Consider the following 21,653-nt stretch of genomic DNA (forward strand, 5'->3'; position numbering starts at 1 on the left):
TATAAAAGTAAACCAGGACGACCCTACACGTTCTTCTCCTTCGGGTGCACTTGGGTATGTTGCCACGGGTGGGTGTGTGCTGCCAGATCTTCAATTTAAACCCCATTAAAAAAACTTTACAATCAAAATGTTATCCCGTTCGTTTACGTTTTTATTTAAAAAACTATCGCCCTATCTTTCTGGTCAAAGTCGTACAAAATGCAAGTAGTGACAAATTCCGAAGAAAACGGAAGCAATATATCCTTCCTATCGCCGTCGAGCAACGGATACCCGTTTATTCGCGTCCAAGCCTCATCTGTTTAACCATCTTTCTCATCAGCTCCCTAAAATGAAAAGCTCACAATAAAGAAAAGAAATGATACACAAACAATAACGTTCTCTGATTGGTTTCGAAAACTCGCTTTATCCTCTCTGAATCAGTCAGAGTTAGACTTGATCACAATTGTTTTCCCGCGCTTCGGACAGTTTGATTGATTTTTTTTTAATGTTTTGTTTTGTTTTGTTTTTTATTTACCTTCCGATTTACATTTGTCGCTGTGTCTAATTTAGTTTCGCTCTGAGGAAGGGCTAATGCTCGAAACGTCAGTTTTGAAACTCTTTACGGTGGCCAATTTACGTTATCAACTCAGTTGATAATTCTATGTTACCCTGTTATACTCTCCAACCGACGCAGCACCACAGTTTCTTAAGAAACGAACCCCCTTCATTAATGAATTTAGTTTCGGTTTTACAAAAAGAAAAGAGAGGAATTGAAGGAATTATTCGTACCTGATATCATTAAGTTTCTCTTCAACCGACTCCCAAGGACTGCGATCCTCACTGAATTCCAGAAGCTCTAGGAACAAAACGTAGCAAGATCACATCTGAGAACACAAAGAAATCTTTACGTATTATATCATCAGAAAAAAGAATTGTTTTTCGTTTACGTACTCTTCACGAGACTCCCTCTCACCCACCAAAGAGGAATTGAAATGGAAAATGATTACTAGTTGAAACTGTTCGCTCAAACAGCCACATAGCTCTTGCTAATTAAAACATAGGCTTGTAACATGAGCAGCCCTTCCTTTCGTTTTCACACTACTCCTTTCAGTAGCCAAGCTAAATTTGTACTTCTTACCAAAAGCCATTCCAGCTTTCAGTTAGCAACATCCTGTGATTGATGGTTTGTCTTAATAAGTAATCTCATTTATTTCATTACCGACCTTTTGCAAGTTTCATTTCACTGATCCAGTCTCCCTCTTTGTAATACTTCACGCGTAAATTCTACAGACAGAAAGGTTCTTGTATAATAAATCAATGACCTCTACCTTCCATTCTCTATTTTTCACACTTGCACAAGGCGGGCAGCACATTTGCGCAATCGCACTTCGCGTCAATCATCTAACGGCTTCATTCTAAATACCTAGTGGATACTCACAAGAAAAGGAAATCTCTCCATGCGAGTGAGCTGTAAAATACGATCCACATCATATTCCAGACGGGCGACTTTCTTGGCCTGTGTGTAAGTTGTACTCATCTGTGCAATGAGAATGTTGAGCAGAATCACAGTCACTGTTCCCATATACGCCATCATTAGAAGAACTGACAGCCAGCTGTAGGAAAGAAATATTCACAAAGCTAAGCTTATCTACTGAAGGAAAATGTGTGAGACTTTCTAAACACCACCGCTCCCTTATTACAGACCTGATATGACTTGTGACCTTAGCTTCCCTGAGCTAGCTTTTAAAACTCAAATCGTAACAGCCGTTAGGCGCAAAGTGAAGCTCAGCAATAACTTGAAAGATCAGTGTCACGTACTTGAAAGGTGAGTAATTTTGCACCATGGGATACTGCTCGGACAGTGCACGAAACCCGCTCATGAAGACCTCTCCAAAACCACTAAAGGCAAAATAAAAAATTAAAAATTAATATGTTGGGGTTTTTTTTGCTCTTCTCACGCGCTATATTCAACATCAAAATTCCCGCGATCAGTAAATTGCTTTTGACGGAAAGGATGAGAATAGTTTGAATAAATACAAAATCCAGCCAGTAAAGAGCAGATCAACTTAAACAAATTCCGAAGGAAATTATCAAATATTTTATTGACTTGTAACAAACGATACCCTGAACTGTTTTTCCAAAAACAACCTCATAGCTTTGCAAAGGAGATATACTCAACAGAGACGCACCGAAGTTCTTGGTTTTCTTTGGATCCGGAATAACAAAGTGACAAAGTCAGGGCACCACAGAAGGAGAAAAAGATCACAATAAAAACTGCCATGGATCTTGTGACGTCGTGTAAAACGATCTTAGCCAAGGTTTGTGTGTATAATCCTGTAGTCCTATGAAAGATACAAGTTTAGGTTAGATTGGCAAAGGGAGGAGGTTTCAGTCATCAGTGCTCTTTTCGAACTACAGTAATCAATTGGGAGTTTTTCGTTACCTTGAAACACATGAAAATTTAAATATTCTCAGGAAGTTGAACAAGAAGGCTAAAGATGTCACCATCCACTGTGCTTTATGATCCATGTATCGTAACGGTGCTATACACAATATCAACAGCAGTCCTAACCAGTCAAACAAGGTCATCCACTCTGTGAAATAAGAACGCCCCTCTCTGCAAGAAATAAGACGATTAGCGTGAAAATCTCTCCTCTTCTAGCATTCTGCGCAGGTTTTTGGTTTAAAAAATTATGTGAACTTCGTATCAATTGTATAAGGCGAGAAAAAACACAAATGAACCGTTTAAGTGTTATAATGGCTAACAAAAAATCTGAAGCGCTTAAAGGTTCAGGTTTTTTTAAGTGAATCAGAAAAACGAAAAAAAGGGGGTGTTTGGATACTTCAGAGCGGCCATGTTTTTGCTCCTCTTCCGTCTGTATTTTTGCCCTCTTCTAGAGCGTAATACCGAGGCATACTTGGTGCGTTCTTAATATGGTAAAATGGCGTAAATGTGGAACAATAATTAACAATATTTACTAGTTTCCACGTTGCTGCTCTCATCAATCTGATGTTACCTCACCATTACTTACATTCTTATTTGATTGATTTCCTCACAGATGTAAAACACAACCATAAGTAGAGTGACAAACTCGCAAAATCCGCGCACTGAGTCCAGTGCACCACTGTAATGGGTGGGGTCCAGTTTGGTAGAGGCATGCAGCAGGGAATATGACATACACAGCAAGAAGATGCAATACAACGCTGCTTGAATGCTACAAGCAGAAAAGAAAAAAGTAATTATATTTACCTCTGCAGAGGTAAAATAGAAAAAGTGGAAGGGATTTGAGATTCAAATGAAGATGTAAAAAATTAAGTTCTTGGTAACCTATAGATATAGATGTCTAATATTTTTGTAAAAAACTTTTGAGAAATCAAAGGCTTAGATCGGACAGTGATATATGCATTCACAATGATCTAAGGAACACTACAATAAGACTGCACCATACTCCATGGAAGTGCTTTCACCAGTTGATTATGTGTGTAGTGGTAAAAATGAATTTTTCCTGGTACTTATGGTTTATTAATGCATAATTCAACACCTATGTAAAGAAATATGATGCAATTATTTCTAAAAATTTATAGTATAGAGCCTGCTAATACAACTGATTTACCTGAGACACAAGTGTCCATAACTTTTCCATTTTGTTTTAATCAACATTCTAACCACAGGATGTTGCAAAGCTTCCTAAAAATAAAAATCAAGAACTGATTTCTGTCCAAAGCATGGGTTGACTGATCTAACAATCAAACCCCTGCAGTAGTATGCATCATCAACTGTTTCTAAATATCTTAAGTGATATTACACAATTTACTTCAGCTGCAATTTCTAAGCATCTACTTGTAAGTATTTTCTTGGGTTAAACTTACTTTGTTGTTGCTCTTTGCAATGGCATGTAAACAAGACTTGTCTTTCCAGTTAAAATATTTGTTTTCTGTCTGCTGGTGTCCATCTGAAGCCAAAATCTTTGGGGGTCGTCCTCCCTCGTCTCCATCCAATATATGATAATAAAAATGATAGTTTAATGGATCATCTGTAATTGTTTTCCAGACTCCCTCAATTGCCTCCCTCTCTTCTTCAGTTTCATAGTTTTCTTGTCGCTGGGGAAGATATGGCCAATGAGGATTCACCATCTGATCTTAAACACTGCTACTACTGTTTTCTGTAAACAACACAAATCACAACATGTTTCATTGAAAACTTTTCCACTGTACATGCACGTTACATACTCATGAATGCAATGATCAAATATGATCTTGACCACCAAGCTTCATCTTGCAAGAACAAGAAAAATAATAATAATAATAATAATAATAATAATAATAATAACAAATTAAAAAAGTAATCTTCATCAGCATATTTATATCCATATAATAAAAATAACTGCCAATTATGCATTAAAAAATTATTTCTTATAGACTTTAGCAAGTTAGGATGTGATGATATACTCTATAGCTTAAATTAATGAGTATATTAAACCCTTCTGGCACCTGGTAAGTCAGCTGATAATGGCTGAGGAGCAAAGCTTTGAGGACAAATGTGAAATTTTTAGGACAACCTTTCAGCTAACACTAATTATCAGCCCACATTCCAGCAAGCCAGAAGGAGTTTATTTGTTCTATAACCCTCCAAGTAACTTTCATAGGAAGGAAATTTTGGTAATTATAACTTTTTTTTACTATCTGGAGCTGCATTTGAGATCACCTTGTTAAATTCACTATGACACTGGTCTTTATAAAAGTGGTTGATTTTTTTCCCATGGAAAATAAGAGATGAAAAAGTGAAACTCTTGTACTAGCCTTTTTTAAACTGGCCTCCTATCTTTTCAAAGGAAATCAGAGTACCACAATTTTTGCCATAGACATTGGGTTATTGCATAACAACTGTCCCATAATTTTGCACCACCTAATGTACAATGACCAATAGAATTTTGAGAAAATCTATGGGTAGGCTTTGATTGATAATAACAATTATAATAATGATACTTGTAATATCCACAAAAATAATAATGATACTCACATGGTATCTATTACTGGCTTCAGAATGTTTGGCTTGGGACCCAGGAGTGCTCGCACCTCCCCCTCCCCCCTCCCCTCCCTAAGTTCTTAGGCAGAAACAAGAGCTGCACAGCTCCACCATATTCAGCTGAAAGATCCACCAGTGGGTTTTCTTAACCCTGATAAGTTATTTTTGGCAATTTTTTGCAACTTTTTTGTACTTTAGGGATACAAGTTTATTGGCCTTTTGGCTTTTAAGTGCTAGTGCTACCCTCTTTACATAAATAGTTTTCTTAACTAATTATTTTCTTAAATTTTCATTTCCTGAATGAAAGAAAAAACTTTTGGGTGCACCAAATTCTGTAGATTTACAATCTCACCTTCATTTTAGGATTCTCCACAATTGCCTTAAAACTGAAAAAGGATGGTTTATGATTTTTCTTTTTATCTAGTCTCCAGGAAAAAAGGCACTGGGCTCTAAAATTGATAGAGGAAATTAGTCAATAACATGTATGGCCATAAAATAAGTAAAATACCCCTCTGCTCTGATTACTCAGCTTACACAAAGTAACCTTGCTAAGCACATTCATTAGAGCTATAAAAAAGGATATGGTACATTTAAAGATTTAAATGTCTTCACCCATAATTCAGTATTTTGTTTGGATAATGAAACAAAGGTCGTCATGTTGAATAAATCCATTTTACAACCTTATCTGAAAATTACTTTTGTCCAGGAAAAAGAAATTGGTGTCTTCAAGAACATAACATCCTGTTCCCTTAAATTCTATCATTTGAAAAACGTATCTCTGTTAATTTACATAGTGAACGTGACTACCTTTGATACCACATAGCTCTAACCAAAAATGCTGCCACTTCATCATTCTCTGCTAATATTGCCAATTCCACTGGCAGCATGGCTCTTTTTACCACAGGTTTTCGCTGATCTGTTGTCTTCACCGCTAGCAGCAAAGGGCATTTCTTTACAAGTGTTTTGGTGACATGTAAAAAGCCAAGTTCTGCAGCATAGTGCAGCAGTGTCTTTCTTGTTTTGTCATCTTCATCCTGGAAAGCCCCGTATCTGTCTTCTGAGTTTAGTTCACTTTCTAACAGAATCTCCAACAAACGATTAATCTATATTAAACAAATTGTAAAAGTAATCCACGCGTTAAATAATTTTAAGCTGTTTGGTGAGACAAGCGAGTACGTTGCATACATACCTTTTGTTCAAGTCCAGGAAGTTTCTCAGGACTATCTATGTACTTCGTGGATGCAGGCCATTTTTTTAGAAACAAAAGCGCTGGATCCTCACCGTTTAGTTCCCCACCGCCCTTGTATTTCTGAATCAGTCTTTCAACGTGAACTTCATCCATTGCTCTGTTCCATGAAAATCCTTCTTTTTGCTTCTGATGAACCTTGTTAAATTTATGAAGCAAGGTCAATATTCAGGATTTACCTCCCGTACGGGCCTGAATTTTTTCAGGTCCTATTTACAACTACTCGTTTCAGTAGTGTTCTTAGCTGCGAGGATCTCTTAATTTCAACTCCTAGCAAAAAGATCCCGAAAAATAATTGCCAGACATTATTGACAAAACTCTCCACTCAGCATGTGTCACATCGTCACGATCCTTACCTTGATCCAGAAATCCTCGTCAAATTCATCGTCCAACAAGTCTTCTTGATTGTGATCACGACAGCGATAAATTTCATGCTTATCTCCTCGTTCGTTGCTTTTTTCAGTGTGCCTCAACTCTTTCTCCCTTTCACTCATTCCTAAATCGTTAAAAAGCAGCCACATTAGGTTACAAGTATTGTATACGTATTACATGTTTTGGTTAACACATCTAGCTTCTCCTCAGGCAGGGCCTTTTCACTCAGCAGAGCCGCTAAAGCAGCAAAGATGAGCAGCAAGTAAACTCGACACTCGTTCCCAGGTAAAGTTTGACCTCTCCGCTGAAAAATTAAACAGCCCCTTGGCACCAGCTTTCAGTTTCATGTGTATGAACTCATGTAAATAGTCATGTAAATAGCTTTTATACCATTTCGAGTGAGAGACATTGATAATAAAGAGCCATTAAATATCAACATAAAAGTACAAACAAACAAACAAAATTGTGCGGCGAAACATTTCCTTATTTGATAAATTTGTGACGTCCTAGCCCAAGATTGTTGTTCTCGACAGTAATATTCAGTAGCTTAGAACCGTTCACATGATAACGGAACAAGTTTGATAACATAAGAAGTATTTCCTGTATGGCAATGATTGTGGTTTCCAGTAAAGCCTTACGGATGGTAAGATCAATAAGTAAGTGTGTCTATTGTATTGCAAATATCATCAGCAAAACAGCTCTTGAAATGCAAATTTAATAAAAATGCGTGAAGACTGGAGTTGACATAGATGGAAAAGAATATATTTCGATGAACGGTAACAAAATTCAGAGTGAGTATTTTTTCAACGATTCATGCCTAACTAAAGAAGTTGAGCACCATTTAAGGCGTCCTTCTTTTGTGTCGGGGCGTTTGAAATCTCTAATTACGCTAACTTCGTGATGAATCTTCAGTCGAACCACGCAGAGCGTTTTTTCAATTGTTTTTTAATATCAAGTCTTCACATACAGTTAGATATTCTGAAATTCCACGTGTAATTCACACTTTTCTTCTGGTATATATCATGGTAACTAAAGGTATATTTTCGCTCTCTCGTCGACCATTCTCATGAGCAGGTACAGTTTTAGTCCCCTAACTGATTTAATCCAAAAAATCCGACAGTACTGAGGTTTACACAATTCGTTTGTATCACCGAGCGCAGATTCGAGTCAAAAATGAAATGCTCATTGTTTTTGTATACTGATAGTGACAGTACCAAAGGTAGGCGACTTATGAATTATTTTCAAGGCAGACTGCGAAAGATTGCAGATATGAGAAATATTGAGAACATTTTAGTGTTAGACGAAGATTTCAGAGAAGAACTTCGTGGCAGTGAGTGCGTTGTGTTAATTGCGTCAGCTAAAGCTTCGTCCCTCATCCAAAACAAGCAGCAAGAAAAAGACGGAGATGACATACTTTTTGACGGTAATGTTATGTATGAGGAGTTCACACAAAACAAAGAACTTGTCAAGAACAGACTCGTTATCGTTCACTTCACGGAAAGAACCGAGAATGACTGGATTCCGACAGGTATTGATGAAAACCGAATTTTTCACGTGGAAGATGGAAATGTTCCCCCCAAGGGAACCCCTACTTTAACTCACCTTGAATATCGCATGAAGAAAATATTGCTCGGAGATGACTTCTTGTACTGAACTTAAGGACCTTAGAAGTACGGTAAAGGTTTCTTCATACTTAGACAAAAATGTTACAGATGCTCGTTTAGCAGCCGATTACATTTGAATGACAGTTTCATCATGTTAGATATTGATAATTGATCGTACTTGTTTGTGATGGTATCTTTTTCCTAATCGAAAGTTTAAAGCTCAACAGTGTGATGGTTACACCTTTGGCTTGACCGTGTGATTACCTAGAGTGGATGATGTTTAATTCTCTAAAAGAAGACAAAATTTAGCTGGAATAACTTTTTGTAGATAAGTACTCAAATGTTGTTTCTAGGATACATCAATGATAAAAAAAAAATTCGCGTCCTTACAAACAGAGCTTCCCAACTTTTGATTACACAATATCTGTGTAATCAACGTTGAAAAATCTTGTAAAGGAAGCTATTTATCTTTAAATAATGAACTGTGCATAATGGCAGTGCATTAAGAAACCAACCAGGTAATTTGTAATCAATTTGATATTGTGTGCAATGAGAAAGTATATTCGCCAATATTTTTGTTGGATTAAAGGCAACACGGAGCAGAAACGTTTACACTTTACTGATTTAAGGCGTAATTATAACTAATTTCAAAGTAGTATTAATAATGAAACTGGACAAAGCGCTCAGATAAATTAGTTTAATCGGTGTGGAAGATTCAAGCGTTTACTTGCCGGTACACATTTTTTTGCATACTAATTTGACAATGAGTCAAAGGAATAGCCAAGGGCAGGAAATTGGATTCAATAACTTTACACTTTGAACTTTAACCATGCATGCAACCAAACACTGAAAACTATGCTCATTTGTTGAGTGATTTCATTGAATAAAGTTTTTAAAAGAAACGCTGTAGTGCTATCATAAGGACCATCTTTATTCTGTCCTTTATATCTGACAAAGTAAAGAACTGCTTTGGCCACAGTAGGGAATCACGTGACCTAAATCTGTATCCGACTCATTTCGCAGATTTCGCAGAACAAATTTTTGGTCGAGACTATGATGTACATTTCACGCAACAGGGTTTTAAAGGATGTACTAGTAAGTCCTTGATATCTGCTGCTCATATTTCAGAGGCAAGGTGTGTGAATTCTTCGCACTATTTAAGTAAACCAGGACGACCCAGGAATTATAGTCCTACACGTTCTTCTCCTCCGAGGGCACTTGAGTATGTTACCACAGGTGGGTGTGTGCTTAAGGTCTTCAAATTTAAACCCCATAAAAAATTAAAACTCGTTTACAAATTGCCCAAAAACTATCGCCTTATCTTTCTGGTCAAAGTCGTACGAAATGTAAGTGGTGAAAAATTCCGAAGAAAACGGAACCAATATATTCCTCTTATTGCCGTCAAGCAACAGACATCCGTTTATTCGCGTCCAGGCCTCATCTGTTTAACCATCTTTCTCATCAGATCCCTAAAATAAGAAACTCACAAGAAAGAAAACCGACGATACACGAAAATGTGAAAGCGCGGGGTGGGTAAGAAAGTTTAGTTACGAGCCGTGGGAAATCCAACACGTCAATTTTGTTACACTTTGCTCTCTGATTGATTTTGAAAACTCGCCCCATCCTCTCAATCAATCAGATTTAGACTTGATCACAATTGTTTCCCCACGCTTCGGACAGTTTGATTGATTTTTTTTTTCTGTATTTTTTTTTTGTTTTTTTTGGATTTGCTTTCCGATTTGTCGCTGTATCAAATTTAGTTTCGTTCTGACGAAGCGCTAACGCTCGAAACGTCAGCTTTGAAACTCTTTACGGTGGCTAACTTACGTTATCAACTCAGTTGATAATACTAAAAATACCCTGTTATACTCTACCACCGACGCAGCACCACAGTTTCTTAGCAATGTACCCCCTTAATTAATTTAGTTTTGGTTTCACAACACTTGATACAAAACGCTCAATGTGTAATTGCTGGGTTAATGAAGAAGCTGATGGTAAGAAAAAGCAGGAATTGAAGGAATTATTCGTACCTGATATCATTAAGTTTCTCTTCAACCGACTCCCAAGGACTGCGATCTTCACTGAATTCCAGAAGCTCTGTTAACAAAACCAAGATCACATCTGAGAACACAATTAAATTTCTACGCATTATAGCATCGGAAAGCAAGATGTTTCGCTTTTACGTACTCTTCACGAGACTCCCTCTAACCCACCAACGAGGAATTGAAATGGAAAATGATTATTATTTGAAACTGTTCGCTCAGACAGCTACATAGCTCTTGCTAATTAAAACAAAGGCTTGTAACATGAGCAGCCCTTCTTTTCGTTTTCACACTACTCCTTTCCGTAGCCCCGCCAAATTTTTCCTTCTTACCAAAAGCAATTCCACCTTTCAGCTAACAACATCCTGTGACTGATGGTATGTCTTAATAACTAGTCTCATTTATTTCATTACCGACCTTTTGCAAGTTTCATCTCACTAATCCAGTCTCCTTCTTTGTAAAACTTCACACGTAAATTCTGCAGAGAGAAAGGTTGTTGCATAATAAATCAATGACCTTCACCTTCCACTCCCTCATTCACACTTGCACGAGGCAGGCAGCACATTTGCGCAATCACACCTAACGTCAATATCTTAACGGCTCTATCCTAATTACCAATTGATACTTACAAGGAAAGGAAATCTCTCCATGCGCGTGAGCTGTAAAATACGATCCACATCATATTCCAGACGAGCGACTTTCTTAGCCTGTGTGTAGGTCGTACTCATCTGAGCAACAAGAATGTTGAGCAGAATCACAGTCACTGTTCCCATATACGCCATCATTAGAAGAACTGACAGCCAGCTGCGGGAAAGAAATATTCACAAAGCTTAGCTTATCCACCGGAGGAAAATAAGTGACTTATTAAACAGAACCGATCCCCTATTAAATATCTGACATGTGGCGTTAGCTTCCCTAAGCTGACTTTTAAAACTCCAATCGTAGCAATCTTTACGCGCAGAGAGACGAACAGCAATAACTTAAATATTAGTGTAACGTACTTGAAAGGTGAGTAATTTTGCGCCATTGGATACTGCTCGGATAGCACTCGAAACCCGCTCATCAAGACGTCTCCAAAACCACTAAAGGCAAAACCAAAAATTAAAATTAGTATGTTGGGTTTCTTTGCACTTCTCACTCGCTATATTCAACATCCAAATTCCCGCAATCAATAACTTACTTTTGCCAGAAAGGATGAGAATAGTTTAAGTAAACAAAAAATCTAGGTAGTAAAGAGCAGATCAAATTAAACAAATTCCAATGGAAATTATTTCATATTTTACTGACTTGTAGCAAACGATACCCTGAATTAGTTTTTTCCAAAACAACTTCATAGCTTTGTTAAGGAGATATACTCAACAGAGACGCACCGAAGTTCTAGGTTCTCACTAGTTCCGGAGTAACAAAGTGATAAAGTCAAGGCACCACAGAAGGAGAAAAAGATCACAATAAAAACTGCCATGGATCTTGTGACGTCGTGTAAAATGATCTTTGCCAAGGTTTGCGTGTATAATCCCGTAGTCCTATGAAAAACGTAAGTTTAGGTTAAACTAACGAAGGGAGGAGCTTTAAGTCATCTTTTTGCTCTACAGTAATCAATTGGGAGTTCTGTGTTACCTTGATATGCATGAAAATTTGAAGATCCTCAGGAAGTTGAACAAGAAGGCCAGAGATGTCACCATCCACTGTGCTTTATGATCCATATATCGTAAGGGTACTATACACAATATCAACAGCAGGCCTAACCAGTCAAACAAGGTCATCCACTCTGAGAAATAAGAATGCCCCTCTCTGCAAGAAATCAAACAATTTCACAACTATGCTCCTCTTCAAATGTGGGGTCATCAACTGTGATATGGGGTCAAATGGAAGGTTTTGATGAAATTTCCACAGTAACCCTTGATCCCCATAATTACTTACATTCTTATCTGATTTATTTCCTCACAGATGTAAAACACAACCACGAGTAGAGTGACAACCTCACAAAATCCACGCACTGAGTCCAGCGCACCACTGTAATGGGTGGGGTCCAGTTTGGTAGAGGCATGCAGCAGAGAATATGACATGGACAGCAAGAAGATGCAAAACAATGCTGCTTGAAGGCTACAGAAAAGAAAAAGAAATTATGATAACCCTTTGCAGGAGCAAAATGAAGAAAGGGCACAGGATTAGAAATTCAAATGAGGATATAAAACATTAAGTTCTATGGTAACCTGTCTAACATGTTTGTAACACACCTTTGAAAAATCAAAGGCTTAAATTTGGACAGTATGCATGTATTAACACTGTCCCAAAAGAAATTGTTGTAAGATTAAATTGTATTGCATAGAAGTGCTTCGCCAGTGAATAATGTGTGTTAAGAGGCAAAGAAAAACTCAATAAATTCTGTCTTTATTGCCCATACTTAGAGGTACATCAATATTAAATTCAATATCTATATAATTAAATAAATATGATACCCTTATTTCTAAAATTTGCAATATTGGAACCTGCAAACACAACTCATTTACCTGAGAAACAAGTGTCCATAACTTTTCCATTTTGTTTTAATCAACATTCTAACCACAGGATGCTGCAAAGCTTCCTTAAAATGAAAATCAAGAACTGATTTCTGTCCAAAGCATGAGTCAAGAGTGATCTAAGAATCAAACTCCTGCAGCTTTATGTAACAACAGATAAATCTGAATGTTTCTACTCTTTCTAAATATCTTAAGTGACATATTACACTTTTAACTTCAGCTACAATTGCTTAGCATTTACCAGAAATTTTTTTCTAGTTTAAACTTACTTTGTTGTTGCTCTTTGCTATGGCATGTAAACAAGACTTGTCTTCCCAGTTAAAATACTTGTTTTCCATCTGCTGGTGTCCATCTGAAGTCATAATCTGTGGGGGTCGTCCTCCCTCATCTCCATCCAAAATATGATAGTAAAAATGATAGTTAAATGGATCATCTGAAACTGTATTCCAGACTCCTTCAATTGCTTCCCTTTCCATTTCAGTTTCATAGTTTTCTTGGCGTTTTGGAAGATATGGCCAATGAGGATTCATCATCTGGTCTAATACAGCTACTACTGTTTTCTGTGAACAACGCAAAACCATATAATGTTTCATCAAAAAGATTTCTACTGAACATGCGTTTTAGGTATTACTAAAAATGATCCGATGGCAGCCAACGAGTAATACCTGACCCTATCATAATCACATTGCTGCATGCTAAGACAATAATAATAATAATAATCATCATCATCATAATAATCATAATCATAATGATGAAAATGACAACAACAAAAAAAAAAAATTTAATGAACTTCACCAGGAAAATCATGATGACTGAGTTTTCTCTGCTCTTTTCAAGAATGGCAAACATCTGGATAGCAGCAGATATGTAACAAATTTAAAAAAATAACTACACTTTTTAAAAACATGTTTCGACAGTGTTTCTGTCATCTTCAGTTCTGATTGCATACATTGTTCAGCATTTTGTTAATATACTTTAAATTCAACTTTGTACTTTGCAAAATAAGAACTGAAGATGACAGAAGAAAGGTTGAAACATGTTTTTAAAAAATATTGTTTATTTTCCTGAATGGCAGATGTGCAGATAAACTAAAATGGATTTACATCTGGAATAGCAACTCCCTCAGAAGGTCACCTTGGTATATGCTACTGGCCATAGACGGTTAACATCAATAAAAAAGGCATCTTTAAAAAGTTACTGAAGGGGGATTCCAATTTTCCCAAGTAAACACAACTAACTGTATTGAACCAAACTAATAATGCTCACAAAAAAAAAATAGCCAAAAAAAGCCACTTACAAGACATCTATGACTGGCATAAGATTAATGGGGTTTGGGCACCACATAAGTTACTAAGATTATGGGGAGATACATGCAATTTCATGCATTAAAAATTGGTACCCCTGGTTGATACATATTAGGCTCAAGGTATAGTGGGCTTTTCTCAATCACCAATTTGCTTACTCAATAAAAAAATTAAACCAGCCCTCTTTCAAACTTTGATACTGAATAGAAAATGCTCACCTTCATTTTAGGATTCTCAATAATTGCCTTGAAACTGAAGAAGGATGGCTCAGGACTTGTCATATCATCTGGTTTCCAAGTAAATAAGCTTAGGACTCTAAAATGACAGTGGAAATAAGTTACCATTTAAAGAGTAAGTAAAAATATCCTGTCCACCAGTTAATCAGGTTTTTTCTAAACAATCCCTGGTTGTCAGGTTAGTTGAAGAAGGACAATTATCACTGCACTAATTCTGATATTGTGAACTTAACATGTACATATATTTCAGAATATTGTTTGGACTTTATCGTTTAGATTAAGAAATTGATGGTCAATATACAACATGCTTTCTTTTAATAACCTCAAGTTTTGGAAATTAAAATCCTTCTTTAGCTCTTTCATTTAGAAAACGTATTTCATATTTTCATTAAATCGCCAGTCTGTTTTTTACCTTTCATGCCACATAACTCTAATCAAAAACTCTGCCACATCGTCTTTCTCTGCCACTAGAGCCAATTCCAGGGGTAACATGGCTCTCTTTTTCTCAGGTATAACTTGAGCTTCTGTCGTCATGGTAAGCAGCAAAGGACATTTCCTTACGAGCGTTTTGGAGACATGTAGAAAGCCAAGTTCTGTAGCATAATGTAGTAATGTTTTCCTTGATTTGTCATCTTCGTCTCGGAACGCCTTGTATCTGTTTCCTAGGCTTAGCTCACTTCCCAAAAGAATATCCAAGAATCGATTTATCTGAAAAAAATAGTATTACGAAAAAAGATACAAAAATTAAAAGCAAGTTTCAAACTAGCGTCATGGTTATAACAAAGGCAATTAATTAATTCCCTTTATGTAAATTGAAATAGATATATATGTATATACAGACCATTTGTTCAAGTCCTGGAAGTTTTTCGGGACTATCTATGTACTTTTTCGATCCTGGCCACTGTTTTAAAATCACAAGTGCTGGGTCCTCACTGTCCATTTCTCCACTATTCTTGTACGTCTGAATCAGTCTTTCAACGCGAACTTCATCCATAGCTCTGTTCCATGACAATCCTCTGTTCTGCTTGTTGTGAACCTAGATAATTTAATCAAGCTACGTCAATAACGGACCAAATGCATGGCAAAACATTGCCCGAAAGATTTCCAAATAAACGTAGAAATTGGTTTACCTTAAGCCAGAACTCCTCGTCAAACTCATCCTCTAACAAATATTCTCGCTGATGATCACGACAGCGATCAAAAATTTCAGGATGCTGATCTCCTGGTTCGTTGTCCTTTTCAGCGTGCTCCAACCCATGCTCTCCCTTACTCATTCCTGAATCTTCAAACACAAGCCACATTTAAGTTATATGTAATGAATATGCACCATATTTCACTAAATACATCGAGCTTTGACGTAGGCACATCCGCATTGATGTACAAGCATAGTGGCTCGAGGCCTTGTTCCAACTCATCCCCAGGAATTTATAGGCCTCTAAGCTGAAAACCCGAAGAGCGCCTGGGTACCAAGTTGAGCAGCCCTCAACTGATTGATGCAACTCAGCGCAGTAATAAACAGAGAAACAGATACAAAAAATTTTCATGTAAAGAGAAAAAAGAAAAAAAAGTAAAGGATACAGGAGAGAGAAAGAAAATTATTGCATGCTAAATAATCCACCATTACCCATCACTTACTTGACGGTCCATCTCTGATTTTCCGTCATTTGAAGAGAACTCATGATTCCTTTCTTGAAAACAGTAAGCGTGATTTGTCATGTCGTAGCCCTCAAGGGATGTTAGACGGCTTGAAAACAGTAGTTTTCGTTAGCTTGTAATTGTCTACGATTAAAAAAAAAGCGATTCGCGGTGCAAAATACTTTATTGCGCATGTAATACGCTAAATAGCTCTTTATCAAAATTATCCAAAATGTGTTCATGGCAAACGTTTGTGAAAGTTGAAGAAAATATATTCACTAGTTACAGAATTAAAGGCATCAGTAAGATTGAAAAAAGTTCCAATAAAAACAGACCAAAGTGGGCTTGCCAAATGCTCTTATTATTTTGGGATGTTTGGGACCTCCGAAAAAGCTCGAGTCGTGATTCAATTACAACCAGGCACACAGATCATATAAGTAATTTATACGGCAATTCTTAAGAACAGCTTTCTATGGATACGTCCCTCGTGTATTACATAATAATCATTTCAAGTGCAATTTACACATTTGCATCTGGTATAAATTATAGTAGTACAGGTGTTTCCTTGCTTTGTTGCCAGCTGGCTTCTTTGTGAGCACATTTTTAGTTTCCTGCCTTAAACTGATTTAAACGACAAGATCCAAAGCTGGTGTGCTCGATTCATTTGTATCTCTGCCTTCCAAATCGAGTCAAAAATGAAATTCTCATTGTTTTTGTATACTGAAAGCGATAGCTTTAAGGCTAGGAGACTTATGGATTATGTTCAAGGCAGGTTGCGAAAGGTTGCAGATATAAGAAATATCAAGGACATTTTGGCTAGGGAACGAGATTTCAGGAAAGAACTCCGCCGCAGTGAATGTGTCGTGTTGATCGGGTCACACCAGGCTCTGTTCCTTATCCAAAACAAGCAGCAAGAAAAAGAAGGTGATTTCATTACTTTTGACGGCAGGGTCATACAAGAAGAATTCACAGAAAACGAAGAACTTGTCAAGAACAGACTCATCATCGTTCACTTCAAGGAGAGAACCGAGAATGACTGGATTCCGACTGGTTTTGATGAAAAGCGACTGTTTCATGTGGAAGATGGAAAAGTTCCTCTCGATGGAAGTCCCACTTTGGCCCACCTTGAATATCGTATGAAGAAAATACTGCTTGGAGATGACTTCCTGTGTTAAGCACAAGAATGATAGAGTTTGTAATAGAGGTTTATACTTGATGGACAGCAAGAGCTACAGTTGTAAAAAGCCTGCTTTTACGCTGATTGCTCTTGAATAACCATTTCAGTGCGTTAGACGTTGATAATTAATCGCAGTTGTGTGTATAAATCGTTTTCTTCAAACAAGACTAGTTTGATAGTTACACCCTTGGCTCAACCGTGTGATTGAAAAGGGCAGATGGTATGAAATTGTGAAGAAAAATAAATTTAGCAGAAAGAGCTCAAGATATTGTCGATAATACGTACTTAAACATTGTTTCGAGGAGACCACAGAATTGAGAAAAATGTCCATTGCATTTACATAAAGAGCTTCCGAACAGAGAAGAGGAGGAAAATGACTGATGTCTAACTTGCATTCTCCAAATTCTTTAAGGAATGCTCAGGTCATAGTTTTCTTGTCTTATTAATGTTTATTTATTAGTTAACACTGAGCTGTGAAAAATCTAAAGATATTGTAGTTATTTGTTTCATTTTAAGAAGCATGTAGGTATGCCATCAGCCTCTGTTCAGAGTAGAATATATATTGACCATTCCATAGAGCTTTTTTGTCCAAACGAGATTACAAAGCGCACCTCTGCCAAATTGAGTCGATAATAACGGATCTTTGTAAATGAAATTGGTGACGTTATCACGTCTGAACGTCGCTTTCAGGGTCTCTCTTCAGTCCCGCCCAACCATTAGAACAAGATTGATTGTATAGCGGGTCGTGCACCTCTTCTACCCAGACTTCCACGACGATACGGTTGTCATACTCAAGGCGGGTCACACAAGCGGGAACTAAGAGCAAAAAAAAAACGCTCTAGCTTTAAATGGCTTGCTATATGGATGATTGCGATGAAGAAACCGTCTATGTTTTAAACCATCGGAGTAATTGGCTTAAAAATGCAATTTGTTAGGAAGAAAAAAAAAACATCCCCCCCCCCCCGAGAAAAAAAAAATTATCGACGCACGAGGACTTTGCTCCTCTATAGAGTTTCTTCTCTAAAACCATAACAATACAATTATGTCTCAAGTACCTTGGAATTTCGTCGGTCGCCGGCGGGTTCCGCTTTGTAGCCAAAGGGTCCGATTACTCAGTCAAACAAGAAAACAGAAGTAGAAAGTTCGATCAAATGCAAACTCCTTACCTTGACGCATAAAAATATGTACAGCCGGGAATCAATGTTATTTCTTACTCTTTGGGGCTGCCATTTATTACTAAAACCTTTGCTTACAGATATCAGTTTGATTTTAAAAGTTTCCTTCAGTTTTAGCCTATCGGCTATACTAGAAATAGTTAAGAGTCCACAATATCTCATATTTTTGACTCAAAATCACACGCGAGTTTTGCCAGTGAAGATTCCCTTGATGATAAAAATTCTCCTTTCATCCAAACCGGTTGGGACCCAATCATTCTTGGTTCTCTCCGCAAAGAAAACTATCACCAATCTGTCTAGCAGTTCTTTGTTTCCTGTGAACTCGTCATGTATCACTTTACCGTCGAAAGTGATAAAGTCATCTTCGCTTTCTTGGCGTTTGTTTTGAATAAGTGACGAAGCATGACTATGAGGTTCTTTTACGGACAAAATATCGAACATGGATACATTAATGTTTTGTTCAATTACTTTATTGTTATGCGTTATAATACAAGTTTTAAAAAAAAATAAATCAATTTCATCCGGAATACATCGATTTTGGATGTCATACATCGATGTTGTGCAGCATACATCGCTTTCCTGGCTCATTCACGCGTGACCTTATATAACTAAAAGATATTCAATAAAACTAAAAGATGAGGAAGCGGAAATAGAAATAACCGGAAGTCAGATTAAACAAGAAGCCCCGGAAACTAACCCTTTCAAAATGGCGGAAATGAAGGCAGATTACCAGTGATGTTTGAGAAGCACTACGCATGGTGTACGGATTTGGCTGCCCAACTTCGACGAATTTTTTACGTCTTTGGGTAGGCTACTGGAAAGTACAGAAGGGCAAAGGAAAACTGCGTCCTACGACTCGGCTGAATTTTTTAGCCGTTTACGAGAAAACGAAAGAACTCTTGTCACTTTGACGCTAGGAATAGAAGAAGCCTTCCCAAACGAAGTTGAGGTGATCTCTGATCTAAACGAACTTGTTTTTCTTATGAGCGAACTTTCAAGGGACTTTGACAGAATTTTCGAGGACTCGGAACGTTCTACGTTTACTGCACCATCGTCACTAAACGATTGTCTTTCAACTGTGGCAAGGAATGGTTTAGTTGGCAGACCAAGGCAACAGACCTTACAGCAAGAGCTGCAAACTCTGACAATGACGCCGGTTTTCGTTGGGCTGATATCGGAAGAATTCTTGGAATCTCTGGAAGAACTTTGCGCCGTCGAAGACATGAACCTGGGTTGCCAGTTGGTGTGGGAGAGAATTTCAGTGATGTCTCCAACGATGACCTTGACGAATATGTGAGGGAAATTCTTGAAGTGACACCAAGCGCTGGTCAACGCCTGGTTGAAGGGGGCTTAAGGAAAAGGGGCTTCCGAATCCAGTGCCATCGTATTCAGGAATCTATTCGAAGAGTGGATCCGGTTATTCGCACTTTTAGAGCAGCGCAGCAGATAATTCGTAAAGTGAACAGTGTGCCATGCCCCAATGCGTTATGGTAAAATAAACGAATTCTTTGAAGCGCTATTTAGTTAACACTAACTTCTTTCTAACGAGTCTCTGTTCAGAGGGGTCTCCATTTTTAACAGGCCCCCCTACACCATTAGAGCCCACCACCCCTCTTTTCAAAATAGTTTGTTATTTCTCTAAGGGAAGACTTTTTTGTTGATTGATGTACGTCTTCGCAAAACATTTTTTGGGGCTCATGCAATATTAATTAATGTTCGCCTCTCCTTTTCAGATTTTCGTTACCAACGCATATATGCCACCGTCAAAGGATTCTTTACAAAACGATTTAATCTAGTAGAGTATCTCTGTCTAATCCGAAGAACTAGTGATAATTCTATCACTCCAAAAGACTTAAACCCCTTAACTCCCAAGATCTGATTGTTAATTCTCCTCTCTCGCTGCTACACATTTCCTTTTAACGAGCTGTTCAATCATTTGATTTATGCATACGGTATTTCATTTTCGTCAAACGCTTAAACGTTAATTCATATGATCAAATTTCTTTCAAACAAAGAACACTAATCAAGAAGAAAACGGCTTTGAATGGAACATGAACTCGATAGACTGAAAAAACGTAAAATAATAAAAAAATGTAAAAAATAATAAAAACATGTAAAAATAATAAAAATAAAGTATAACTAATCAGATCGTATGAAAGTGAGAGTCATGTGAAGCGCTCGAGAAGTATTTTAGTAATTTTAAGGCATGTGTATACGAAGTATGCTGAGTTTTTGGGAGATTTCTACTCCAAGCGCAGTCTATTAAGTATATTTTGGTTGCTTTTGGCCTCGCACCGGCGGCAGGCATTGTAATCAACAACGTATGAATAACTGGGTTTAGTTTCTAAGGAAATTGTGGTGCCGCGTCGATGAGGGGTACAACGAGATAATTTGGTTTTATAATCCAATTGCACAAGGTAGAGCTCAAATAATGCAAATATATGTATATACCACATGTATACAGTTGGTTATTTTGTACTGTAAAAAAACCTGTTTAACCGGTCGGCTACGTACGCTGCGCTTCTCTATCCACTTTGCTTTTCCCAACGTATGAGAAATGAGCAGAAAGACATGGCGGAATAAAAAGCAGTTAGATCATAAATAACCTAGTAGACTATTCATTGGTTTGTAGTATTGCCTAGTACTTTCACTCCTTGTTTGAATTTGACGAGCCTGTGGGGAAAAGTCAAAATACGGCACAACTCATAAAATATTCAGGTATGCCACCGCCAGATAAAGAAAATCCGAAAAAATCCGCAAAAATCACCATGAATCTTATTTTGCAAGATGATCATCTCGCAGCTGGAGTTTGGGCTGCCTGTGGTGTGAGTTCAGACAAGGTGAAGTAACGCGATATTTTCCTCCGTTTGAAGGTCATGCTCTTTTTCTGTTACAAAAATGGAAACATTAGGTACGCAAAGTGTCCCATCTCAACCCGCCCATGCTACGTATACCTATGTTCTTATAGATGATGTCATGGATCAGGGGGCTGTGCACCAAGAATAACATTAACCAGAAATCTTGGGCTCATTTGATAAGTGTGGTGGTTTGTGGTCTTCGCGAGAGCCTCGTTGATTAAGGTCGAGATTTATCGGGACATGGAAGTTTCGCATTTCATTTTTTGTATTATTTTTAAGTCAAACGTGTTTTTAGGCTCCTTTACGCGCAACGAACACGCCTAACAACTCACGTTCCATCACTTACCATAAAAACAACGTCCAAAGTCCATTAGAATATACCCAATCATTGCACTACGTGAACATTAGGCGATTTTTCACGTGCTTGAATTGTATTCCATCAACCAAATTCGCATCTACGTGCGCCCGTGTATTATTCAC

General features: G+C 37.5%; 1 protein-coding gene and 2 pseudogenes across 1 annotated transcript; 1 reads left to right on the forward strand and 2 right to left on the reverse strand.

The window, feature by feature from the left end:
* Positions 1 to 6,362, reverse strand: LOC131789428 (uncharacterized; annotated as a pseudogene).
* A 4,316-nt stretch (positions 6,363 to 10,678) lies between these two features.
* LOC131789429 (transient receptor potential cation channel subfamily V member 4-like) lies at positions 10,679 to 15,573 on the reverse strand. The gene is made up of 12 exons (XM_066159348.1): positions 15,459 to 15,573; positions 15,170 to 15,364; positions 14,741 to 15,036; positions 14,311 to 14,407; positions 13,058 to 13,348; positions 12,780 to 12,853; positions 12,190 to 12,372; positions 11,887 to 12,060; positions 11,640 to 11,792; positions 11,271 to 11,351; positions 10,899 to 11,073; positions 10,679 to 10,747 (listed from the first exon to the last, which is right to left on the reverse strand). The coding sequence occupies exons 2-12, from the start codon at positions 15,320 to 15,322 to the stop codon at positions 10,679 to 10,681; spliced, it is 1,746 nt and encodes a 581-aa protein (XP_066015445.1). The 5' UTR covers positions 15,323 to 15,364; positions 15,459 to 15,573.
* Positions 15,574 to 18,642: 3,069 nt separating this feature from the next.
* LOC131786472 (uncharacterized) lies at positions 18,643 to 19,809 on the forward strand (annotated as a pseudogene).
* The last annotated feature ends 1,844 nt before the right edge of the window (positions 19,810 to 21,653 follow it).

Source organism: Pocillopora verrucosa, chromosome 12 (assembly GCF_036669915.1).
Source record: "Pocillopora verrucosa isolate sample1 chromosome 12, ASM3666991v2, whole genome shotgun sequence".
In the NCBI taxonomy this organism is placed as follows: domain Eukaryota; kingdom Metazoa; phylum Cnidaria; class Anthozoa; order Scleractinia; family Pocilloporidae; genus Pocillopora; species Pocillopora verrucosa.